We start from the raw sequence: 27,830 nt of genomic DNA, 5'->3' as shown, positions 1-27,830 counted from the left end.
TAGATAGTAGATAGATAGAAGGTTCTTTCATTAAACAATAGATATGTTTCTTATGTTCTCTATTACTATTTTTCCTTCAACTTTTCATACAACAAACACTCAGATTTACCGTATCTCAAGACAGTTTCAGTCATTTTGGTCACCTTAACTTCTCTACAATGGTTCTACTCCACTGGTACAGCTTTACTCACACTTCTCATAAATACAAAAAGGAAATCAACAATTTCCCATCAAATTAAATCACTCCTATAAGATTGCACTACCCACTGTCCTTCTTCACTGGCTGGTAGGTGTACTGGGTCTGCCCGTCACACAAATTGTTGGTCTGATAACAGACTGGCTTGTGTTGTCTACAGATGTAACGATGTATCGGTATTGGTGGTACTGGCCCATTTTTAGAGTATCAGTATCGGAATCGGTATCGGCAGATTTTCTGCCGATACTACCGATATTTAAAAGGAATTAAGTGTGTAGCATATCACTCACTGGATGTTATTTTGTTAAACAGAATTTGGATGTTTTATAGGAATGAAAAATAAATTATTGATAATACTGTATCCAATTATTTTGTATTATACTGAGTACAAGGCGCATAGTAATACAGTACATTCTTTGATAATGAGCCACATCTGCCACAATGGACACGTACGAGACAGGTTGGTAGCCTCGCATCAGCAGCTCAGGACCCTGCCACAGCCCTCAGACAGTACACACCACCCTCCCTCACTGGTATTGGTATCGGTATTGGTAGTAGTATTGGTATTGGTCCAATTTTGTGGTATCGGTCAAAATTTTGGTATCGGTACATCTCTAGTGTTGTCATGGTCTATTGATGTAAACTCGGGCAACCATTCCATCCAGCATTTACAGCACTCTCTTTGCTCCAACAAACAGGGAAGTATGATGAACTTCAGATTACTTGTCTCTGATTCACTTTCCATTATTTTTTATCTTCACACCCTATGCAGTACTATACCACGAAAGGAAATTAGGATATAAATGATACCATTTTCAGGAAACTTCACTTCATCTTTAACACCAAACATTACAAAAAATCAAGCTTACTGGATAATTACTTTTTCCTAGATATCTGTCTCATCTCATACACCTAGAAGTGAGTTTTTAAGGCTGGCTGATGTATATTCTATATCCCTAAGTGCCTTCACACTAAGTGCATCTACCCGTTCCATCTGCTGCCTGTCTATCACCTGTTTCTTCTGTCTGGTTGCCATACGAATTATCTCCTCCTCTATCTGATCCAACCGTCTGTCTCCTTGTTGGATGTGATACTCCAAGAAAATCTCTGACATGTCTGACTTTGAGGGCAAATTCATCCTGGAGTCTTCAGTCTGGGTGGCAAACAATGAGTCCCCAAGATGGTGCAGAACAGTGGTGTTAGGCTTCTGCTGGCTTACTGATGACATCACAGCCTCAGGTATAGCAAACAGATTACTCTTGTCTATTTTAGGGGTCAAAGGTTCATGTCTGTTGTGTGTCTGGGTGCATATAGTGATTGGCTCAAAATGTGACTTTGGCTCAGTTTTTATCTTGATGGAGGGTGTTATGGGTACTTCAGCCTTACTGGAAACTGATACTCCAGGTTGAAGTGGACTTTCTGTTTTGATCCGTGGTAATGAAACAGGCGTTTTTTTGTCAAATGGTTGTTTTGGTTGGGTCACGACTCGAGTCTTAATGGCAACTGGCGACACAAAGGAAGAGGGCCGTTTCCCTGACACCTGTTCTGTGCTTTGTGGTACATCGACTCTCTTGGCCTGAATACCAATAGTTGGTTGAGAGGTTATATGAGTCTTTATTGCCACTGTTGGTTGTGCCAGCATTTGAGTCTTTCCAGATATATCTTTCTGGGTAATCATATGAGTTTTAACAGAAGAAAGTGTCTGGGAGCCTGGTTGTTTTTTTGAGGAGCCAGATGTCTGAGAAGCCATTTTAGCTTTAACAGTACAAACAGGCTGAAAAGTTGCCTGACTCTTTGTGAGGGAATTTAGCTGAAACATGCTGTCACTGGCTTCCAATTTCACACCATAATGGGTTTTAGATGACATCTGAGACTTAATGATGACAGGTAAGGCAGTGGATGACTTACAGTGAATTACCAAAGAAGAAACAGAGGAAGAATGTAATTGTCTGGTGACAGGTAACTTTGGATCAGCCTGCATGTGCGATTTGATGGTTATCGGCACTGCAACTGATGAGCCAGTACCTGATGTATGTGCAACATCAGATTTCTGGGGACTCTTGACGGTCGACAAGTCAGTTGACGGCAAGTTCTGAGATAGCACACCACTGCTCAGAAGTTTATCCATGTCCTGCCAACAAAGGTAAACACAAGTCAACCAAAAATAATCTAGATCTTGTTCCTTAACCCCTTATTTCCAATGATACATTTTCCTCATTATTCTTGTTACCTCCAAACAATTTAATCACATCAGGGTGGACTTTAAACTGCAGAAGTTAGATATATCCTTCACTAACTTCTTTAATTGGGGCTCTCTTAAACTGAGTAAAATAATTTGGGAACAGGAAGAATACAATGAAAATGTCATTTGGGTTGATGGGGTTATCACTTCACAACCAAAGATACATCCTAGGCTGATTACCATCACCTAGTGGTAGCAAGACATCTTAGTACTAAAGGGGCTCATGACTATTTTTAACCCCCTCACTACCAGGGATCTCACCTTAAGTAAATAAAACAATACAGCAGCAGCAGAAATAAAATATGAAAGGTCTTCTGATTCAAAAGAGGTTAAAATTATGATGTAGTGGAGGCACAACTGAAAGCTCGGAATGAGCCTTATAACAGGCTGCTGAATGAGGAGTATGACTGGAATGGGGAGAATTTGGAGACAGCGGATTCAATGTTTGGCTCTTGGCCTCTGGTTGATGTTGATATTGTAAGCAAGGCCATCGGCAGGATGCATTTGGGGAAGGCAGCTGGTGTGTCTGGGCTGACTGCTAAGATGTTGGCCTCCAGAGGTAGAGTGGGTTTAGTTAGTGATTTGATACATTTTATTACAGTGATTTCTTGGAGACCATGCACTTGGTTTTTATTATCACTATGAGATGAAAATCTGCACTCCTGTGGTTACTGCACATTTTTCAGCTAAAAACATTGTTATACGGCACCTGAGCTAGTTTCTACAGACAATGATTGTGTAGTGTCTGAGGTTTCTGATGGTTTTGAGGGAATCAAAGATGAGGTCATACCTGAGGTATTAATCCCAGGTAGGTGTATCATCTAACTCTCTACCCTCCTGCCTCGGAACCCCTTACCTAAAGCCATCTCAGGTCTATGGTACGAGTTTCTTCTTAACTGTTTCCATCATCTTCTGTTAACCTAACCATGCCTATGTGTGCTTCTGATACATACAACAACAGTATTTATGTATGTATCTCATGGGTCTAAATTGCTGTAATGGAAAAGTTTGGGTTTGCACTTTGGATGCCAGGTACAGTACCAATTAGGATAAATCCCATAGGTTTCATGCTTTCACTACTGTGCATTTCTGTTATCACAAACCATGTTCCGCACCAATTATGAGCGATATCCAAGGGATCACTGTATATAAGAGTGTATTTTTTCAGATGACTGATTGAAAAGTGGGACTGTAAATGTGTATAAGGGGAAGTGGAAGCCCTGGAAAGAGGAAATAATTGAGGCATAAACTTTTGGAACTGACAATGAGAGAAATCAGACAGTCCTTGAAGGTACGATGGAAAAGAAGGAATACTGACGAGATGCGGTCTGGGCTGCCAGGCAATGGGAACTGTGAGGCAATATTCACTGTCCGACAGCTTCATGAAAAATATATACAAAGGCAGAAAGAGCTGTAACTTGTTTTTGTTCAGTGCAGAAGGCCTTTGACACAGTCCCTAGGGAGAGGGTAAAGTGGGCAATGTGAAAGCTTAAGACCGAGAACTGGCTCATTACAATGGTAATGGCAATGCATGAAGATGCTCACACCCAGGTGACAGTGAGGAGGGGCTTGAGTGATAATTTTCCATGAATGTTGGTGTGCATAATCAGTCAGTTTTGAGTTATTATCATGGTGCCTGAAGCTCTCTTATGTGACTTCAGAACTGGACTTCTAAGGATCTTCTTCTTTTTTTTTTTTTTTTTTTTTTTTTTTAATGCAAAGAAGTGTGTTAGGAGTGTTATGCTGTATGGTAGTGAGACCTGGGCAGTAAAGAAAAAGGATATTCGCAGGCTCAAACGTAAAGAAATGACAATGATTAGGTGGATGAGCAGTGTGTTCTTGAGTGCATGGCCTGGAGGGACTTGGTTTATGATGGAAGAATTACGAGATAGGATGGGACTGGAGTGTATTGGTGTTGTGATGAGGAGAGGTAGACTGAGATGGTTTGGGCATGTGAAGAGAATGGAGGATGATAACTGGGTGCAGAAAGTGAGAAGTGTTAATGTTAGGGGTAGGGCAGTGAGAGGTAGACTGAAAAACACCTGGGACGAGATCAATGACTGTGGCCTCAGGGTTAAGGGAGCTCCCGTTTCATCAGCCCTCGGGACTAGTTCCTGACCATCCCCCTTTGCTGAACTTTTTCAGTGTCTCAGTAACACTGAGAGTAGGCCAGCATGCTCTCTAATACATGTTTCTCTAACTGTCAGCACCAAACTACATGCACAGTACACAACACACTTCCTTTTCAAAATTGCAAAATTAAAAATGGCACATGTCATTGATGCCTCAGAGTCCCCAAGGGGGGGGGGGGGACTATAAATGACCCCACCATCTGCCCCTCTCCCGGTGACAACTCAAAGAGCTGCCTGGAACCACTGTCTGACTTACTTCTTCTTCATTTCTGCAACATTTGCAGCCATTCCTCAAACTTTCTCTCTGTTGAACATCACCTCTCCTCATCTAAACCTCACCTTCTCCTCCATACCAAGACTCAGCTATCTGAGGCAACTAGCAGCAAACCCTTTTCTGTATCCTTCTACTTTCTTTATACTCATTTCAAAGCCAAAGGTGGCTGTTGTGTATATGTACGCAACGACTTATCTTGCTCTCATGTTCCTAAACTTGATTCTTCTGAATTCTCTACTCTCTGGCTTCGGCTCTCTTGTCATTCTCTGACTAAATATATCTGCCCTGTTTACTTATCTCCTAATTCTACTGACTATCAAAAATTCTTTGACTATCTTACTTCTATGATGGAACACATTCTATCCATTTCTCCTTTCTATGAAATCTCCATTCTAGGAGATTTCAATGTTCACCACCACCTTCGGCTCTCCTCTCCTTTCACTGATCCACCTGGTGAACAAGCCTACACCTTTTCTATCCTTAATGACCTAGAGCAACTTGTACAGCACCCTACCCGTATCCCTGACCGCCTTGGAGAGAGCTCCATCATACTTGACCTCTTCCTTACAACTAATCCTTCTGCGTACACTGTTAATCTTTCCTCTCCGTTGGGCTCCTCTGACCAAAACCTTATTACCATAACCTGTCCTATCACTCTGGTACGACCTGTGGACCCTCCAGGGAAATGTTGTCTGTGGCACTATGGAGCTGCAGACTGGGAGGCCCTCAGGCAGTACTTCTTTGATTTTCCCTGGAATGATTATTGCTTCCGTGGCCAACAGCCATCTGAGTGTGCCTTGCGGATTACAGAGGTTATTCTCTCGGGCATGGAAGCACACATTCCTTTCTCATATCCTTTGACTAATGCAAGAAAGCCTTGGTTTAATCATGCTTGTTCTAATGCTGTCCGCAACAAGGAGAGGGCCTATAAAAGGTACCAAAGCCAACCCCTGACTTGCATCTTTTTTATGTTTCTGCCCGGAATGGTGCTAAGACTGTTCTTCGCCCTGCTAAAAATAGTTTCATCTGTACCAAATGCTCTCAACTCTCCAACTCGAATTCTTCCCGCTCCTTCTGACACCTTGCCAAAAATCTTTCTAACAATTTTAGCTCATCATCCTTCCCTCCCCTTTTCTATGCTGATGACTTTGTAGCTATTTCTTCTACCGATAAAGCAGATCTTTTTGCTCAGACTTTCTTCTCCAATTCCACCTTAGACGTTTCTGGTGCTGTTCCTCCATCACTTCCTCCCTCTGACTTCCTCATGGCTGATATTGAAATGTCTTCAGCTGATGTATCTTCTGCCATCACTGGCCTCAATACTAGCAAGGCATATGGCCCTGATGGAGTCCCTCCTGTTGTTCTCAAAATCTGTGCTTCTGTGCTTACACCCTACCTATGTTAGCTCTTTCACCTTTGTCTTTCAGCTTGTACCTTTCCTTCTTGCTGGAAGTTTGCTCTCATTCAGCCAGTCCCAAAGAAGGGTGACCATTCCCAACCCTCTAACTATCGTCCAATCGCTTTAACATCCTGTACAGTATATCAAAAGTTTTCGAGTCTATTTTTAACAAAAAATTTTTAAAGCATCTTTCCTATCACAACCTTCTTTCTGATCGTCAGTATGGGTTCCGTCAGGGACGGTCCACTGGCGATCTTCTCACCTACCTTTCAGACTCCTGGTCATCCTCCTTTTGGGACTTTGGCGAAAGCTTTGCCATCGCACTTGACATTTCAAAGGCTTTCGCTCGAGTCTGGCTTAAATCTTTAATTTTCAAACTGCCCTCTTACGGTTTCTATCCTTCTATCTGTGCCTTCATCTACAGCTTCCTTTCTGGTTGTTCGATAGCCGCTGTTGTAGTTGGCCATCGTTCTTCTAGATCAATCAACAGTGGTGTTCCTCAGGGCTCTGTCCTATCACCAACTCTCTTCCTTTTATTCATCAATGATCTTCTGAGCTGTACATCTAACCCTATCCACTCGTACGCTGATGATTCCACCCTTCACCTTTCCATTCAGTTCCCGCAACGTCTATCCCAGCAGTTACTCCAGCAAACAAAGGATGAGGCTATGGCACACCTAATGTCTGACTTGGCTCGTATCTCTGACTGGGGTAAAAATAATCTGGTTGTTTTTAATGCATCAAAGACTCAGTTTTTACACCAATCAACCTGACAGAATCTTCCACAGGAGTACCCACTAATGTTTAAAAATATGCAGCTCAAGCCTGCATCATCCTCGAACATGCTTGGAGTTTCATTCACTCGGGATTTATCTTGGAAAGATCATATTACATCTCTTGTAAAATCAGCTTCCAAGAGATTAGGTGTGCTAAGCCGACTCCGTACCTTCTTTACCCCTGCACAGTTGCTGACTTTGTACACAGGTTTTATTCGCCCGTGTAGAGTACAACTCTCATGTGTGGTTAGGTTCTCCACATACAGCTCTTCTCAATAGGGTGGAGTCAAAGGCTTTTTGTCTCATTAAAACTCCTCTTACTGGCTCCCTTCAACCTCTGTCTCTTTGCCGCACTGTTGCCTCTTTTTCTCTTTTCTCCATGGTCACTGCTCCTCTGAACTGTCTGCTTGTATCCCTCCACCTCTACGACAGGCGTGTAGCACCCGTTTAGCAACAAACTCTCATCCCTTTTCTGTCCAACTCTCTAATGCAAGAGTTAACCAACACCCCCAGTCCTTCATTTATGCAATGGGTCAACTCTGGAACTGTCTCCCTCTGTCTGTATTTCCTACTTCCTATGATCTCCAGTATTTCAAACACAGTGTGTCCAGGCATTTCGAAATGAACAGATCTTGAATTTGGCTCACTTTTGTGTTGTTTTTTTCTTTGAAGGAATTGTTTGCGGGCTCCTGGCCTTTGGTTCCTTCTTGTTCACATAAAAAAAAAAAAAAAAAAAAAAAAAAAAAAAGGTGAAGCTACTAGAGATCAAGTAGCATGGAGAGCTGCCATTAGATGACCAAGGTCAATGCATGCAAGCAGCTGGAACCTTCAAAAACAAAAACGATGATGGAACCAAAGGGCACAGGCCTGTGAGATTGTTCCCTCCATGAAAAAATATCAACAAAATAACAGAGAGCCAAATTCAAGATCAGTTCATTTCAACATGCCAGGACACATTGTGTTTTAAAGACTTACAGTTATAGGAAGCAGGAAATAAACAGAGAAAGACAGCTCCTGAGATGACCTGTTGTATCCATGAAGGACAGTGATAACTGTTAACTCCTGTATTAGAGAGCTGGACAGAAAAGGGATGAGAGTTTGCTGCCAGAGGAGGGATGCAAGCCCACCATAGGGGAGGAAGGATGCAAGCAGACAGTTCAGAGGAAGACTGACCACTGAAGTAGTAACAGAAAGGAGATAAAGATGTAACAGTGCGGCAGAGAGACAGAGGGTGAAGGACGCCAGTAAGAAAAGGAGAGTTAATGAGACAAAGCCTTCAACCCCACTCTGCTGAGAACAGCAGTTTGTGTGAAGCCTCCTCAAAAAATGAGGGTTGTACTCTAAACAAGGATGAATAAAACCACTGTATAAAGTCAGCAACTGTTCAGACATAAAGAAGGCACAGAGTCAGCTTTCCACACCTGATCCCTTGGAAGGAGACTTTACGTGATAAGTAATATGATCTCTCCAATAAAAATTCTGAGAGAATGAAACCCCAAGTATGTTCAAAGATGATGCAGGATTGAGCTGGATATTATAAAAACTTTGAGAATACTCCTGCGAAAGATTCTGATGGGTTGAAGATGTAAGAACTGAGTTTTTGATGCATTAAAAACAACAAGATTACTTTTACCCCCAATCAGAGATATGAGCCAAGTCAGACATTAAGTGCAATATAACTTCACTCCTTGTTTTTTGAAGTAACTCCTGAGATGGGTATTGGAAGAGACAAATGGAAAGGTGAAGGGTGGAGTCATCAGTGCGTGAGTGGACAGGGTTAGATGTGCAGCTTAGAAGGTCACTGAAAAATAAAGGGAAGAGAGTTTGTGATAGAACAGGGCCCTGAGAAACACCAATACTGATAGCCCTACAAGAAGAATGGTGGCCACTTACAACAGCAGATGTAGAACAATCAGAAAGAAAGCTAGAGATGAAGGCACAGACAGAAGTGAACTGTAAAGGGGCAGTCTGGTTATTACAGATTAATGCAAGACTGGATCAAAAGCCTATGTGATGTCAAGTGCAAAGGCAAAGCTTTCACCAAAGTCTTGAATGGAGGATGATCAGGAGTCTGAAAGGAAGATGAGAAGATTGCCAGTGGAGTGTCCCTGGTAGAACCCTTACTGACAATCAGAAAGGTTCTGATAGGGAATGTGCCTTAAAATTTTTAAAAGAATAGATTCAAAAACTTTAGAAATACAGGATATTAAGGCAATTAGGTAATAGGAGGCCGAGAATGATCACCCTTCTTTGGGACAGGATGACTGATGCAACTTTCAGCAAAGAAGGAAAGGTACAAGTGGACAGACGAAGTGAAAGAGTTAACCTACGCAGGATGTTAGCACTGATGCACATTTCTTGAGGGCAACAGGAAAGGCTCCATCAGGCCCATATACTTTGTCAGCATTGAGGCCAGTGAGGGCAGAACATATATCAAATGAAGAAATTTTAACGTCAGTTATGAGGAAGTCAGAGGGGGGCAGTGATGGAGAAAAAGCACTGGAATCATCTAACGTGGAACTGCAAGAGAAAGTCTGTGCTACGAGTTCTGTTTTTTCTGTAGAAGAAACAGCTACAGAGCCATCAGCGCAAAAAAGAGAAGGGATAAAGGATGAAGTAAACTTGTTATGGAGATTTTTGGCAAGGTGCCAAAAGGAGTAGGAAGATCTGAGTCAGTCAGAGCATTTAGTACGAATGAAATTATTTTTAACTGAGCAGAGAAAAGGCTTGGCACAGTTCCCAGTAAAGACACATTCAGGGGTGGATTGACTCCAGTACCTTTTGTAAGCTTTCTCCTTGTTGTGGAGTGCATTATAAAAAGCATGATTATTGCATTAGTCACAGGATAAGAGAAACAAATGTATGCTTGCATGCCTGAAAGAATAACCTCTATAACACATGACACACACTCAGATGGCACTTGGTCACGGAAGCAATAAACACTCCTGGGAAAATCAATGTACTGCCTGAGGGCCTCCCAATCAGCAGCTCTAATATGACAGAGTCACTGCTTCTTGGGAGGGTCCACAGGTCTTACTGGAGCGACAGGACAGGTTAAGGTGGTAAGATTGTGATTGGAGAATCCCAATGGAGAGAAAAGATTAATAGTATAAGTGGAAGGATCAGTTGTAAAGAAGTGGTCAAATATGTTGAAACTCTCTGCAAGGCAGTCAGGGATATGAGTAGGATGCTGTACAAGCAGCTCTAGGTCATTAAGGATAGAAAAGACGTAGGCTTGTTCAGCATGTGGATCAATGAAAGGAGAGGGGAGCCAAAGGTGGTGGTGAACACTGAAATTGCCCTGAATGGTGATTTCACAGAAAGGAGAAAATTGATAGGATGTGTTCCATCTTAGAAGTAAGACAGTCAAATTCTTCATAGTCAGAAGAATTAAAGGATAAGTACACAGCATATACAGTATAATTAGTCTGAGAATGACAGAATAGTCAAAGCCAGAGAGTAGAGAATTCAGAAGATTCGGGTAAAGAAACACGAGAGCAATGTATGAGATCTGAGATCTGTCCAAAGACAAACTGATCTTTTTAAATAGCACATCAACTAGCTGGCAAAGCATGATCACATAGGGAGCACTATGTACCGGTGACTTTGAGTTTTGGTCCAACACTAGCCACATCAAACCACGTCACTTAGTCATGAAGGTACACATGCTTGAGAGAATATGTGTTCAGTGCACTTGGCTATTTGCTCTCATCTGAACAATGAAGGATCTTGAAGAGAAATATGTCTGCATAAAATTCTGTTTCAAACTGAGAAAAACTTTTACGGAAACTTTTTAAACATTGCAACAGGCTTATGGAGAAGATTGTTTGAGCCATATGCAATGTTACAAGTGGTTCCAGTGGTTCAAATTGGTAAAACCATCCACCGAATACGATCCCAAATCTGGATGACCTTCCACATCAAAAGATGACAATCATGTTGAGAAAGTGCATGATGTGATCCATGAAAATCATCGCCTAACTGACAGGGATGTTTCCAAAAATGCAGGCACCAGTAAAAGTTTGTGCCACATGATGTTAACCTAAAAACTGAAGATGTATTGTGCTGAAAGTCTGTGCTGTGTCTGCTGACAGATGACAAAAAGAGAACTGTGTCACAGTCAGACGGGAGATGTTTGAGTGTCTGAATGCCAATTAAAACTTTCTAAGAAATTTCATAATGTGTAATAAGACGTAGGTGTATGGCTATGATGACAAAAGAAAAATGCAGTAAACACAGTGGGCTGGAATATCATCAACGCAATTAAAAAAAAGCAAGTCAGAGTCACTCAAATGTGAAAGTGAGGTTGATCGTCTTTTTTTGACTGGAAGGGCACTGTTCATCATGAGTTTGGTCCCTGTGGCTAGACAGTCAGTAAAGTTTTACTTGGATGTCCTGAAGTGTTTGACAGGTGGCAGTGTGAAGGAAGAGGACTGAGGCATGAGCAAACAAAACCTGGATGCTGCACCACGACAATGTACCTGCTCAATTGTTGCTCCTTATCCATAACTTTTTGGTGAAGCACGAGACAACTATCATTCCCCAGCCACCCTACTCTCCAAACCTGGCTCCCATTGACTCCCCCCCCCCCCCAAGTTGAAATCCACCCTGAAAGGCTGCCAGTTTCAGATGACAAAAGAGACAGAAAAAATTCACAACAAAAACTACACACTATCCCTGAAAATGCATTACAGGATGTCCCCCAGAACAGTAAAAAATCATTGGAAACTGTACGAACAGTGGAGGAGATTATTTTGGAGGTGACAAGTCTGATTAAGTTGTAAATGAAGCAGTTTCCTATTTGGACAGATCTCATAATGCCTGACCAGCCTGTGATCTTTCTTTGGTGTTTCAGGCTGGACTGCTCTTAGGTGAAAGAAGTTTACTGCTATGATGGAGGCTATGCCAACAAAATTTTCCTGGGTTTGTCTTCTAAATCAAGTGCGATATTGCCTGACCACTTGATTCTAAGGGTCTGGCCATTTGAAGGAGGTCTGAAAACTTAGAAGGGACATTGCTCTTGCTGTAATTCCTGGTGGAAAATCAGTCTACAAAATATCACTTGTGCTGCTCAGTTAGAGCTGCAGCACATTTGCAAGTGTCTAGTCCTGGGGAAACCCTTAGTCAGTATGATAGGTCATCGAGAACAGGGTTCTGTAGTGGAAAGTATGAAGACCACTGAGATAGGTAGATCCCAATGGTGCAGGAAAAAATTCACCACTGCCTTGTTATCTTTTTATGAATTTGTTACTGTGGAGTGTGTGGTAAAATCCTGAAGCATGGGGGAGAGATAGTGGTAGAATGGATGTGGAAGATGTGCAGATTGGCCTGGGAGGAAGGTAGAGTCCCGGAGGATTGGAAGTCAGGTAAAATTATTCCCCTGTACAAAGGAAAAGGGGAAAAAGAAGTATGTGGTAATCATAGGGGCATTTGTCTTCTTAGTGTAATAGGAATAGTATATGGTAGGACACTTACTGACAGAGGAAAATAACAGAGGAATTAGTTGGAGAAGAACAGGGAGGTTTTAGGAAGGGATGAGGTTATGTAGATCAGATATTCATTCTTAGATCTTTAGTGGAAAAGTTTCTAGAGACGGGAAAGAAATTGTATGCGGCCTTCAAAGCTTTGGAGAAAGCATATGACAGGGTGGATAGACAAGAATTGTGGAAAATCTATCTATCTATTGCCAGATGCCATAATTCTATAAAGGGTATTAAGAATATCTGGAGTAGATGGGAAGTTGTTTCATGCTGTGAAGAGTATGTACGAGGGTGCTATGGCTGCAGTGTGTGTGGATAGTGAACTGAGTGAATTTTTCTACTTGAAGGTTGGATTGAAACAGGAATGTGTCATGTCCCCATGGCTGTTCAATCTGTATATGGATGGGGTTATAAAAGAGATGCTCGGTAGGGCAGTGGGTATTGGAGTGGACCTAATGAGAGAGGGCGGTGTCTGGAAACTCCCTGTACTGTTGTTCGTAAATGATACTGTGTTGATAAGTGAAGACGAAAGGGAGCTGCAAGGCTTGGTGGATGAGTCTGGAAGTGTGTGTAAGAAAAGGAATCTAAAGGTGGATGTAGGGAAGAGTAAAGTTACGGTCTTCGAGAGCAGTGAAGTCAGTGAATGTACAGTGAGGTTGGATGAGGAGGAAATGGAAAATGTGAGTACATTTAAGTACTTGAGTAGTGTGATGAGTACGAATGGAAGTTCAGAGGGTGAAGTGTTTGAAAGGGTACAACAAGGAAGAAAGGTTGCTGGTTCTTGAAAGCACTGATAAGAAACAGGGAAGTGGGCATGGAAGTGAAAAAGTTGCTACATGACAGTATTGTGATACCAACTTTAATGTATGGAAGTGAGGCTTGGACCTTGTTAGAGGGACAGAAGTCACGAGTGAGAGCAGTGGAAATGAGCTGAGAGGAGCCTATGGAGTCACATGGAGAGACAGACTAACAAATGAGGAAATGAAGGAGCGTTATAGTGTGGATGTGGATGTGATAGGAAGTGTTAGGAGAAACACACTGAGGTGGTTTGGCCATGTGGAGAGGATGGAGAGTGAGAGACTGACGAGAAGAGTGTATCTGAGTGAGTGAGATGGAGGGGGCAAGAAGGAGGGGAAGGCCAAGAATGAGATGGAGGGATGGAGTGGAGAGGTATATGAGAAAGGGTGGTGTGAGCTGGGAGCAGGGCAGTGAAATGGTGGGGAATGGGGTGACATGGAGGCGATTTGTTTGTGGCTACCCATTACGGGATTAAGGGATCTGGCAATAGATAGATAGATAGTTATTGAGGCTGAAAGAAGTTCAGGGAGCTGTTGCCTCTCCTAACACTGAGAGGGCTCTCTCCCCATGCTAAGGGATCATTGTGGCATGTGTTAGAAGTGTAATGCTGTATGGTAGTGAGACCTGGGCAGTAAAGGAAGAGGATATTCACAGGCTCAAACTTACAGAAATGACAATGATTAGGTGAATGTCCAGTGTGTCTTTGAGTGCGAGGCCTTAGGGGGCTAAGTTCACAATGGAAGAGTTGAGAGATAGGATGGGACTGGAGTGTATTGGTGTTGTGATGAGGAAATGTAGATTGAGATGGTTTGGGCATGTGGAGAGGAAGGGGAATGATAAGTGGGTGCGGAAAGTGAAAAGCGTTAACGTTGGGGGTTGGGCTGCGAGAGACTGAAAAAGATCTAGGATGAGGCCATTGAGTGTGACCTCAGGGATAAGGGACTGAACAGGGAAGGTGCCAGAGATCAAGCAGTATGGAGAGCCACCATTAGGTGACCAAGACCGATGCACTGATGCATATTGGAGCTTTAAAATGAAACAAAATGAAACGACTGGTCACACAAGTTTTTTTAAATTTTAGCAAACCAGCACCATTACCCTGAAAAGTTAGAACTATATAGTATGGAAACAATAACATGACTGTTGTCCAGAATCTAAAAGATACTTGTTGTAGATAGAAAATGGAAAAGTGGAGTACTGTATTGACTTCCAAGAAGGAGCATACACCAAAATCCACCAAGACAGCATCTGCCTCTGTAAGAAGAGGTATGAGACATAAAGGAGATACTAAAAAAAAAACAAGATAAAGAAATTAGGAACTCAGAAAGTAAGTTGCTGAGGGTCAGAAGGAGATTAACACACTAATGGATGAAATCAGAAGTCTGAAGACTGTAAGTCAGATCCTGAAAAAGGTCCGATACCCACCCACTACTGTAGTAGGAGAGGCAGCAAGTTCTCAACAAGATACAGGTATCAGTGAGAGCATGGTACTAATTCCAGCTGAAGACGATACTGGCTTCGAAGGCTGGGAAACAGTAGGCAAAAGAAGGGGACACTCCCGGCTCAAAAAGCCCAATAATGGACTGCGTGTCTTAAAAAAAAAAAAAAAAAAAGAGAGAGAGAGAGAGAGAGAGAGAGCAACAGGCAGTGAAGGGCTATGATAACAAATTAAACATGAGCAGATTCTGTCTGGTGGATGCCAAAGAGACCCAGACAATGGTAAATGGTGAATCTCTGGTTCTAGGACATGAGTTTCATTTTGGAAAATTCTGCAAAGGGAACCACAGTTGCTGCATTCTTCCTCTCACAGCAAGCAAGAAACTGATCCAGGAGAGAAAGAACTACCTCCAGATACACCAGTGCCTCTGAGAAATGAGGACAGCTAAGGGGTTCCAGGAAAAGGCTAGAGCCACTTCAAATTTTCACTGCTACGTCAGTTAGACACAGTGTTCCAACTCAAGGCATTCATAGCTACAGAACATTACAACATTGTGGCCATTACAGAGTCATGGATTCATAGTGATAGCACAGATTTTACTGGAAAATCTGAAATTCCTAGTTACAAAATGTTTTATAAATACAACTGCACAAGAGGGGAAAGGGATTCTAATGTATATCTGTGACAACTTAAACCCTGTCAACTGTAAAACTGGTCAGACCACGAAATGTTAGGTGTGGACCTTCATCTAACCAACAGTATGTACAAGTTAGTTCTTGTATATGGATCTCCACACCAGCTCACTGACAAGGATGAAGATACTGTTTGTACAGAAGTTTGAAAACCACAGTTAGTGGTAAAACTTCTGTATTTCTTGATGATACAGTTTATACAGAAGTTTGAAAACCACAGTTAGTGGTAAAACGTCTGTATTTCTTGGTGACTTCAACTGTCACATATACTGGGATGACAGAACGTCAGATACTGACAGTAAGCATCTTATCGACTTTGCTGATGACAATTTTCTGTCCCAGCAGGTAAATGAACAAACTAGAGGCTATAGCATCCTAGAACTCAAGTTCTATGGATAATGAAAGTGTTATCAGCCTGTCTGTTGGCAAATCACTGGGTAGTAGTGACCACAAAATGATTAGGTTCTCTCTATGTATTTCCTGAGAAAGATTATCTGGACCTCATAAAAGAAAACCAAACCTCTGCTAAGCTGACTGTGCAGGTTTTAGAGAGAGTTTTATGAGAGGACAAAATTGTAAATGCAATATTCAACTCATTTATAATGCAATTTTCCAAATGACTGGCTGCATTCATACCCTCGAAGTCCATAAAGCCAAGATCAGTTCAACCAAAATCATTTAGTTGAGAAAGCCACAGCAATAAAAGAGAGAAAGGCTGCATACAAGAGGGCCCAAAGGAACCAGGACCAGAATGAATTGGACTAATTCAAGACACTATGTAGGGGAGTGAAATCTCTGATAAAATTGGCTAAAAGAAATGTAGATTCAGGATGGCATCACAATGCAAATAGAGCTCTAAAGTGCTCTTCAGCCACATAAACGACAGGAAAACTTTTAAAGGGAGTACTGGACCACTTACGGATCAATCATGTGCAATGCCAATCTCAGACTCTGATACAGGCAGCCCTAGCAATAACTATTTTGCTTTGGTCTTTAAATAGAAGATACCCCTGGAACGGCAGAACCAATACTGGCTCAAGAAAGTGAAGATTTCATAATCCACAGATGCACATCTCAGGAGGTAGCAATAAAAACCAATAAGATTCACAAGTCACCTGGTCCAGATAAAATCTTTCTGAGACTTCTTGATGAGATGCATGCCCAGGTAGCACCTTTACTATCAGAAATCTTCAACAAGTCACTGGAAACGAAAAGTGCCAGAAGACTGGAGGCTGGCATATGAGACCTCAATCTTCAAGTGATCGGGACTGTCCTGAGAATTACCACCCAACTGGCCTGATCTCCATCACAGTAAAACTGTTAGAGGGAATAATTGCAGACAGGATAGTAGAACACTTGGAAAATCATTGCCTGATTATGGATACCCAGCATGAGTTCAGATGACACAGTTCATGCCGAACCAACTTGCTTGAATTTTTCCACAAAATGTTGTGTGAGTATGACAGGAATAAAGCAGAAGCCTCTACTTTGACTTTCAAAAGGCATCTGACAAAATGCCCCACCTCTGACTAATGTCACATCATTCTGTTTCATTTATAGAGACTCCACCATGCTTGCATGCATCAGCCTTGGTCATCTAATAGCAGCTCTCCATGCTGCTTGTTCTCTGGAAGCCTCCCTATTCAGTCCCTTATCCCTGAGGTCACACTCTTATGACCTCATCCCAGGTCTGTTTCAGTCTGCCTCTCACAACCCTACCCCCAAAGTTAACACTTTTCAGTTTCTGCACCCAACTGTCATTCCCCTTCCTTTTCACATGCCCAAACCATCTCAATCTACCACTCCTCATCACAACACCAATACACTCCAGTCCCATCCTTTGTCTTAACTCTTTCATAGCAAACCTAGTTCCTACAGGCCTCACATTCAAGGACACACTGCACATCCACCTAATTACTGTCATTTCTGTATCTCTAAGGCAGTGAATATCCCCTTCCTTTACTACCCAAGTCTCACTACCATATAGCATTACACTCCTAACACATATCACATACAGAGATCCCTTAGCACAGAGGGAGAGCCCTCTCAATGTCAGGATAGGCAACAACTTCCTGAACTTCTTCCAACCACTCCTTACTCTAGCCACAGAGCTAGCTCCAGTCCCACCTCCAGCACATAACATGTCTCACATGTAATAAAACTCTTCCACACACTCAAAAGACTCACTAAGATCAATCCTTTCATGCCTGACAATCTCCATGTGCTCTCCCCGACACTCTGGACAGAAAATTGGCTACTGCATAGGAAAATGCAAGAAGTGACCAATGGAATTTCTTCTGATTGGGCTTCTGTCACTTCTGGAGTTCCACGAGGGTAGGTCCTTGGTCCACTTCTGTTCATCAAATACATATCAGTGATATTGATTTTGGCCTGTTATGTGTGATCTAAATGTATAAAGATGACATCAAACTTGGAGCAAATGTGAGCAGTATTGAAGGGACAGAAAAACTCTAGGCAGTCTTGAGTAGGATAGGGAAATGGTCCGTGACATGGCAAGTGCCTAATGCAAGGTGATGTGAAGCACACTGGCCATGCAAATCCTGGATCAGACTGTTCACTGCTGGAGAGAACTCTGACAATGACTAATGTGGAAAAGGACTTGGGTGTATTGATCTTTGGTTACCTAAAGTTTTCCAAAGAATGCATCAAAGTAGAGAAAAAGGCCCAAACTCTGTCAGGCTATATCCAGAGGCAGTTTCATTACAGGAATAAAGAGAGTGTTGTTACACTCAACAACTCCGTAACATGGCCACTTCTGGAGTATACCATGCAGTTCTTGTGACCTACACTTAGTAAAGACATAATCAACTGACCAATTTTGTCTCAGCATGAACTCAATACGCAACCATGGTTGGAAACTGAACTGAAAAGAGTGAACACCAGCATATGTGAAAACTATTTCACATACATGATCTGCTCCACCAGGAACAGACTCCCCATGTATGCTGTTAATAGTACTACAGTACAGCATTTTAAAATAAATCTTGATTGGATCTTACTTCCGCTTGAATGACTGTAAACTGGATAAGCATTCCTAAGCAAATACAAAATCTCTCTTTGGTATTGACTGCAAGATCTTTGAGATATTAACTTTTCCTTGCAGCTCCATGTAAGTCTCTCTCTCTCTCATTCAAAACTCTGTGAACATTAGCTTGAAAGTAATGATAATATCATCATCATCATCATCATTCTACTTTTTTTTCCCACCCTAACGTGGGGTGGGGTAGGGTCTAGACACAAAAGAAAATGAAACACGATAGAGGGAGAGCCATTCAACAACATCCCCAATGGTAATGTTCCACACACTCATTCACTCACCATTCAATCCTCTGGAATCCTGACACCACATCACAGGCATAACCATTCACATGTATTCACTGCATAACATAAATACCTGTCAGACTGAGTTAATCCACTGACTAATATTTCAAAAAAGATGCAACAAAATGGTTCAATTAAGAAGACATGATTCAATAAAATTCTAATATGGTTGCTGCTGTTGTTGTTCCTTCATGGTAGTCTGTCTGGCCAAGAAGACTAATCAACTACAAGTAAGCAACTGCTTCTGTGGGACCATCCCACAGCTACAGTATATATACTGTGAAGGAACTGGTGCCCCCTTGTGGTAGATAGCACCTCACTAGGGTCAGACCAGGGTCCATCCCCTCAAGGAGCAGGGAAATAGGGCTTTTGGCTCCTGGATGGACACCAGTGCTCCTTAACACAACCCAAGGTACACAGCACTTCCATTTTCCAATATATATTTTCATGAGATAGTAGTGTTGATATCACCTGTTCTCACAAAACCACTGCACAATTTAAGATTTTATTTTTCTAACACTTGTGGGAACAAAAAACATCAATACAAGATACTGCCATTGTTGTTGTTGTTGTTGCTAAGCAACCCTGGTCTGTCTGTCCAACCAGATCCATCAAGCACAGACAAGCAATTGCCCTTTCTTGGATGTCCCAAGCAAATTAATGTTCCCTTGCTGCAGACAACACCTGGCTGTGGTGAGGCGTAGGAAACTGCGTGAAAGTTTGGTTTCTAGATGGATCCCGCATTTACATATCTCCACCTAGTTAACAAGGGCACCATAGAAGACTCAGGGTTTAAAATAAGTGTGCAGTGATCACAAATGTGCAGTGATCAATCTGATTTGCGGAGTGATCAAGCTGATTCTGAGTAGCAATGAAAATGATTATGTGCAGTCAAAAATACTTGTTTAGGTAAATGAAAAACGTTTGGCAATATGGGGTACTCAGACTTTCTACGGTAGACTAGCAAAATATTTACGAAGAGATAGCACTAAGTTTAATTCCATTTTTTAAGCTTTTTATTTTCCAAAATAAAAAATATTTCCTAAGTTCTTTTTTTATTTTTTTTCTGGTGCATTTGGCAACCTCTAGACAGGAGGTGGGGCCTGAGAGCCTCACAGACCAATGTATCTTGTGAATTATTTATTTTCTAAAATAGTCATGTCTGAGGTCACCTCTCTTTCTTTAACCTGCGGCGTCCCGTCAACGTGAATTAACGTCCACATGTTTTGTCACTGCCAATCCTGTTGACGTACATAAACGCGAATCAATTGCAAGGTCCCAAATTTGCACAATTTTCAATTTTCATCAGTGATTTTTGGTACGTATACACGGGACACCTTCCTCTACAAGATGCCAAACAGGGACAATGCCTTACCCAGCATGACCTCCACCCCCCTGCATGCCATTGTCTCAGCAATTCACCTGTTATCAGTGACCTGGCCAGTAAAGCCATGTCATGCCACGGTACGAAATTAAGGGCCAGAGTGATTCCCCAATCAATGACAATGTGGAGGACAAACTTTACATAGCACTAGAGGAAGAAACAGTTAGAAATGATGATCAGGTAATGTGGCAAAAAAGGGTCAGGTATGGTGATGAGTTAGTGAGTGAAACAATGCTTATATATCCTATATTACTGTTTGAAAACCAATATACTCTTGTACTACATATAAATTCGTACCAAGTAAATAAATAAAAACGGTTTATGAGTGGTGTGAAATAGCTACCCTCCCATAGAACTTGTTTTCTTTGATGCCAGCCTGTTAGAAAACCCAGTAAGGTATGGAGGTACTGCTACCTGGATCGAGTATTTTAAACTTCAAGTGGGCGATTTCTCTATGAATTTTCGATGTTTCTCACCAAAAGTGGAGGTTTGAGCCAAAAAAAAATTTTTTCCAAAAATGGTTGGGATTGGGGGAAGTCAGTGGTGGAAAAGTGGTCGGGATGGGGCGGGTTAACCCAATGGCACCGGTCCACGTCATATGACGTGTTGGTAGAGGCCTACAGTCCACGTCATATGTGGGCATGTTTGAACTTAGCAGCGCACCATATGGGGTCATAGTATTGTCCCGGCATGGCTGGTGCGTGGGGTAACGCTGGCTGGCCAGGGGACGGGGTGGGGGTGTGGGTGGGGGAGGGGTGGGAGGGCAGCCCAGCAGTGAGGAGGGCTGTGGTGGCCCTGAGGGTTGTGGGGGAGAGTGTATGGGTGCTTGAGTACACTTGTACTGACCACAGCCAGCCTTTAGGGAGTACCATACTGTCAAGAATTACTAAAAAGAGTGAAATAATGTGTAAACAGTGTGTAAATAATATATAGTGAATACCTAAAAAGACATACATTTGTTTGAAGATATGTATCATGGAAAACATAAAATAAGCTAATCTTTATTAGTTACTTTCTTGTGTTTCTTTGCTATTTTAGTTGTAATATCGTGTTCATACAGCATTGTGAATTAGTGAGAGAAACAAAGACACACTCAACATTTATTCTTCTGCGAGGTAATCATCCCTCTTCCCTCCACCAATACTGCCAACACACCACCGCGACCTTGAACATGCTCAGCCCAGCCGCCACACACCAGCTCCTTCACACCACACCACCACCTCCAAATCACCAACAGAGAATAAGTACGCCCTTTTTATGTATTTTTTGTCATTTGTGACTGATTTGTGATGAAAAAAAAATATTGGGAGGAAAATTGATTTTCCTGAAAATAACCCAGATCTGGGACGTCCATATGTATACCCATGCCCGGTGCCTAGGGGTTAAAGAAGAATAAAGATATAAAAGATACAAATTCAATATTATATTCCACCCATCCATCATCCAATCCAATGCTGCCCGATGAGAAGCACTGGAGCCTGGTGCTAGGCAAGTTGGTCCTTACATTTAAGATGAGAGTGACCAGCCTCACTCATCCCTGAGTGGTATTATGTGAGGAATAAAACCCAACCATCCCTTGGATATAAACCTACACAGACTCAATCCAACTGAAGCACCTTAATTACCCACCAAACCACCAGGTGCCATAATTTGGTTATGTAGTAAATGGTTTCCTGGTGTACAGGAAACCATTTGACTTGTCACTCAGTGTAGTCATCCATGAGCAGAAAGAAAAGGAAAGAGTGAGGGAAAGAGAGACTGATGAGGGAGTGTAAAGTCATCCATAGGTGGAAGGAAGAGGAAAGATTGAAGGAGAGAAAAAGAAGAGGAAGGATGTAAAAGGGAAAACGGCAGTCACCCAAAGCAGTACTAAATCGAGTGACCCAGAAATATTAACTGATATACTGTATATATATATATATATCTTCTCATCTTATCGGCCGTTTGAGTGTCCACTGCAGGACCGGCCTATCCTGACCGAAGTGGGGACAATACAGCCAATGTATCTCTAACAAGTGGCCTAGGCTGTCTGGTAGAGACTGTATGTAGAGTGAGACAAGCTTGTAAGTGTAATGTTGTGTTGGAGTGCCTTTGGATGTGTGTGTAGTCTGTGAACCAAGTGTAATCGGCCCGCACAAGCCGACTGAGTGCAAACATACTTTACAGTATGCGACACTGGTTCAACCACAGCACCCCTTGTGTCCACCAATGCAGTACGTGGCATGAAGAATGCTCCCAAAGTATATTACCCTGGCGGGGCGTGAACCCTCGTCCTTCAGTGTAAGGAAATGCACACTTTACCACTGTACCACAGAGGCTCCATATATACAGTTTTATATATATATATATATATATATATACAGTAATACCTCGATATATGATACCTCTACATGTGATACCTCAGCTTAACGATGGGGGTAGAAATACCACCATACCCCGCCTAACAATGGCCAAACCCCAGTTTAATGATGATTCACTCTGCAGTTCTAGGTAAGCACAACAAGCTTCCCCAACCCCTGACCACAAAAACAATCCCATACCATGAGTGAATCAGGATGTTTAACTGTGCTTTCAACATACCGTGGGTCAAATGGGTCACTACCTTTGCGCCGGTACTCATGTGCTCCTCTGTTACAGGTGACACTAAATATTGCCTCATCAGACCACAACACTGACAACCATTGCTCCTCACCCCAGTTAAGATATTTGTTAGCAAAGGCAAGCCTACGAAGTCACTGATTCTTGGTGAGAAGAGGCTTTCTCACAGGCCTGTGACTTGTGTAACCAAGTTCATGGACCCTTCTAGACACTGTGCGCACAGACACCTCACCAAACACTTACGGGTTGCTCTCCTTTATTTTCCTTGTACTCACACGAGGATTAGACTCCACTGCACGTTTTAAAATATTAACAGACCTTGGGGAAGTTTTCCTAGGCCTACCAGACCGCAGTTTCTTTGTGGGAACATCACCACTGTTTTCCACTCGAAACCAAGCGCACCATCTACGCACTGTCGATCGAGCCACACCAACCAATTCACTAATTTCCTTTGTCTGGTGGCCTCCCTCTTTTAGAGCAATGATCTGGGATATGATTTCACTCAATATTTCACGGGTAGGTGCCATAACAAAGTGGCGAAAGCCAAAACACTGCGGGACACTTGGTAAAAAAGGGTGCAAAAAGAGAGGGAGACGCGGCGGAGTTCCTCTCTCTCAGGCAGCCCCTGGGCAACTGAGGCGGGAACCAACCAGCGCGTCGGAAGGCCTCAGGCTACCGTGACGTCATGCTAGCGCCGCAAACATCTGGCTCAATTTTAACTACCAAAAATGGATAATTCTTTTTTGGCCATAAGTATTGAGCGCCCGGCCATAGGCGCTCGATATTTCTGACAAGCACTGTATATATATATATATATATATATATATATATATATATACACAGTACGTAATCCCTCTACTATCCGATGTAAAAGAGCCAAAGGCATGGCTGGAAAGTGGTCCTGTCCGGAAAGTGGGCCCCTGGCTCCTGGACTGGTACCTAAGGACCCTATCTTTGAAAGCCACCTAAGTAACTCCCTACTGGACATGCATAGCACCTATTTAAACCTATTTATGACCCTATTCACACCAATAATGGACATAAAACATGAAATAAATGAAAAGAAACCAAAGAATGAGGAATCAGAAGTGACTATACCTCAGCCAGGGTACTTACAGTACGTCTGTGGCCGTCTTTTCTAAGGATTTGGCAGTGGTGAAAATGCTCTTGAAGCACGCACAGTAATCCAGTGTTGTGCTGCACTTAATTCTTTGCACTGTGAGTTGTAATTCCTTAACACTGCACAATGTTCTTAACTGCAACACGCCAGTTTCAACCGCCAATTTGCACTCCACAGTTGATCCTTTGCACTCTAAGTTCCAATTTCTTAACACTGCACAACACTGTAAATTCCCATGTGGTCTAGTGGTGAGGTATTGCAGTTTATTCACTGTTTATTCACAAAAAATGAGCACATGTGGCTTCCATTACGATAAGCATCTACTCACAAACGAAGTTAGGCAGTAACTGTTGATGACGGGGAAACAAAGTTGCCAGATCGCAATGGCCACGTTACCACTACTCCTCAATTTTCGTTACTAAATTTAACTTTTCATTACCAAACTCGTAAAGCTAGCATTTATTCTTCACTAATTATCTATCTATCTATCTATCTATTGCCAGACGCCATATTCCCGTAAGGGGTGGCCATTTGACTCTGAGTTATTTGTTTTACAGGGAGGGGCACTAACCCTCCACCAACCCACTTGTTGACATGTAGGGAGCACATATGGTTATATGGTTACCACCCAGGGCTGTAAATAGTTTCTTGGCTTACAGGAAACCATTTCGCTTGTCACTCAATGTAAAGCCACCTGTAAAGGAAAGAAAAGCAATAAGAAGTGACAGGAAAGATGGAAGAAATAAGAAGTGGAGGGCAGGTACAGAAAAAAAATTATAAAGGCTAAGGAAGAAGTAGACAGCACTACATTATTATAAATACAAGTGGAAATACATGTAATCACTTTCCTTATAATTAACAGAATATTGATTATTTTCACGCTATGTTGGCTAGCAGATTAATCAGAGAGAGCAAACAGGAGTAGACTGTAGCACCAGTCGAGCAGGGCAGTACTCCCGAGGTGGATGGAAAGCTGATGACAGGGAGTGCTGGAGCTCCCGTTTCATCAGCCCTAGGGACTAGTTCCTGACCATCCCCCTTTGCTAAACTTTTTCAGTGTCTCAGTTACACAGAGAGTAGGTCAGCATGCTCTCCAGTACAAATTTCTCTAACTATCTACACCAAACTACACGCACAGTACACACTACATTTCCTTTCTAAAATTCAAAAAATTATGGCGTCTCATAACCCAGCCTCGGAGTCCCGGGGGGGGGGGGGGGCATAAATGCTCTCACCATCCGCCCCTCTCCTGGTGACGACTCGAGGTGCCTGGAACCACTGTCTGACTCTCTTCTTCATTTCTGCAACATTCGCGGCCTTTCCCCTAACTTTCGCTCTGTTGAGTATCACCTCTCCTCCTCTAAACCTCACCTTCTTTTTCTACCTGAGACTCAGCTGTCTGAGGCAACTGACAACAAACACCTTTTCTGTACCCTCCTACTTTCTCTATACTCATTTCAAAGCCAAAGGTGGCTGTTGTGTATATATACGCGACGACTTATCTTGCTCTCGTGTTACTGAACTTGATTCTTCTGAATTCTCTACTCTCTGGCTTTGGCTTTCCTGCCATTCTCTGACTAAATATATCTGTGCTGTTACTTATCCCCTAATTCTACTGACTATCAAAAATTCTTCAACTATCTTACTTCTACGATGGAACACATTCTATCCATTTCTCCTTTCTCTGAAATCTCCATTCTAGGAAATTTCAATGTTCACCACCACCTTTGGCTCTCCTCTCCGTTCACTGATCCACCTGGTGAACAAGCCTACATCTTTTCTATCCTTAATGACCTAGAGCAGCTTGTACAGCACCCTACCCATATCCCTGACCGCCTTGGAGAGAGCTCCAACATAATTGACTTCTTCCTTACAACTAATCCTTCTGCTTACACTGTTAATCTTTTCTCTCCGTTGGGCTCCTCCGATCACAACCTTATCACCTTAACCTGTCCCATCACTCCGGTACGGCCTGTGGACCCTCCAGGGAAACGTCGTCTGTGGCATTTTGGAGCTGCGGACTGGGAGGCCCTCAGGCAGTACTTCTTTGATTTTCCCTGGAATGATTATTGCTTCCATGGCCGTGAGCCATCTGAGTGTGCTTTGCGCATTACGGAGGTTACTCTCTCGGGCATGGAAGCATACATTCCTTTCTCATATCCTTTGACTAACGCAAGAAAGCCTTGGTTTAATCACGTTTGTTTTAATGCTGTCCGCAACAAGGAGAGGGCCTATAAAAGGTACCGGAGCCAACCCACCCCTGAATCACATCATCTTTACGTTTCTGCCCGGAAACGTGCTAAGTCTGTTCTTCGCTCTGCTAAAAATAATTTCATCCATACTAAATGCTCTCAACTCTCCAACTCGAATTCTCCCCACTCCTTCTGGCACCTTGCCAAAATTCTTTCTAACAATTTTACCTCATCATCCTTCCCACCTCTTTTCTAATCTGATGGTTCTGTAGCTATTTCTTCTACTGATAAAGCAGATCTCTTCACACAGACTTTCTCCTCCAATTCCACCTTAGACGATTCCGGTGCTGTTCCTCCATCACTTCCCCCCTCTGACTTCCTCATGGCTGACATTAAAATTTCTTCAGCTGATGTATTTTCTGCCATCACTGGCCTCAGTACTAACAAGGCATATGGGCCTGATGGGGTCCCTCCTGTTGTTCTCAAGAACTGTGCTTCTGTGCTTACACCCTGCCTAGGTAAACCCCTTCACCTTTGTCTGTCAACTAGTACCTTCCCTTCTTGCTGGAAGTTTGCTCTTATTCAGCCACTCCCAAAGAAGGGTGACCACTCCCAACCCTCCAACTATCGTCCAATTGCTTTAATGTCCTGTATTTCAAAAGTTTTCGAGTCAATTCTCAATAGAAAAATTTTAAGGCATCTTTCCTATCACAACCTCCTTTCTGATCGTCAGTACGGGTTCTGTCAGGGACACTGCACTGGCGATCTTCTCACCTACATTTCAGACTCCTGGTCATCATCCGTTCGGGACTTTGGCTAAAGCTTTGCCATTGCACTTGACATCTCCAAGGCTTTCGATCGAGTCTGGCATAAATCTTTAATTTCCAAACTGCCCTCTTACGGTTTCTATCCTTCTATTTGTGCCTTCATTGCTAGCTTCCTTTCTGGTCGTTCTATAGCCGCTGTTGTAGACGGCCATCGTTCTTCTCCTAGATCTACCAACAGTGGTGTTCCTCAGGGCTCTGTCCTATCACCAACTCTCTTCCTTTTATTCATCAATGATCTTCTAAGCTGTACATCTCACCCTATCCACTCATACGCTGATGACTCCACCCTTCACCTTCCCATTCAGTTCCCGCAATGCCCATCTCAACAGTTACTTCAACAAACAAGGGATGAGGCTATGGCACACCTAATGTCTGACTTGGCTCGTATCTCTGACTGGGGTAAAAATAATATGGTTGTTTTTAATGCATCTAAGACTCAGTTCTTACACCTGTCAACCCGACAAAATCTTCCACAGGTATACCCACTAATGTTTAATAATATTCAGCTTAATCCTGCATCATCCTTCAACATGCTTGGGGTTTCATTTACTCAGGACTTATCTTGGAAAGATCATATTACATCTCTTGTAAAATCTGCTTCCAAGAGATTGGGTGTGCTAAGCCAACTCCGCTCTTTCTTTACCCCTGCACAATTGTTGACTCTATACAGGGGTTTTATCCGCCCCTGTGTGGAGTACAACTCTCATGTGTGGGGAGGCTCCCCACATACAGCTCTTCTCAATAGCGTGGAGTCAAAGGCTTTTCGTCTCATTAACTCTCCTCCTCTTACTGACTCCTTTCAACCTCTGTCTCTTCGCAGCACTGTTGCCTCTTTATCTCTTTTCTATCGCTACTTTAATGGTCACTGCTCCTCTGAACTGTCTGCTTGCATTCCTCCACCTCTACGACGGACGCGTAGCACCCGTCTGGCAGCAAACTT

General features: G+C 42.6%; 1 protein-coding gene across 1 annotated transcript in view; it reads right to left on the bottom strand.

Annotated features, from left to right (window-relative positions):
* Nucleotides 1-1,046: 1,046 nt before the first annotated feature.
* Nucleotides 1,047-27,830, bottom strand: part of LOC145404056 (uncharacterized) — a 259,743-nt gene continuing 232,959 nt past the window's right edge. Inside the window, exon 10 of the mRNA XM_080275658.1 lies at nucleotides 1,047-2,327. Coding sequence (XP_080131784.1) covers nucleotides 1,101-2,327 — 1,227 coding nt within the window. The 3' untranslated portion in view covers nucleotides 1,047-1,100. The remainder of the gene's footprint in view (nucleotides 2,328-27,830) is intronic.

Source organism: Coenobita brevimanus, chromosome 62 (genome assembly GCF_032717465.1).
Source record: "Coenobita brevimanus isolate Jiangsu-jjx chromosome 62, ASM3271746v2, whole genome shotgun sequence".
In the NCBI taxonomy this organism is placed as follows: Eukaryota; Metazoa; Arthropoda; class Malacostraca; order Decapoda; family Coenobitidae; genus Coenobita; species Coenobita brevimanus.
This window is presented reverse-complemented; position numbering and strand designations above follow the sequence as displayed.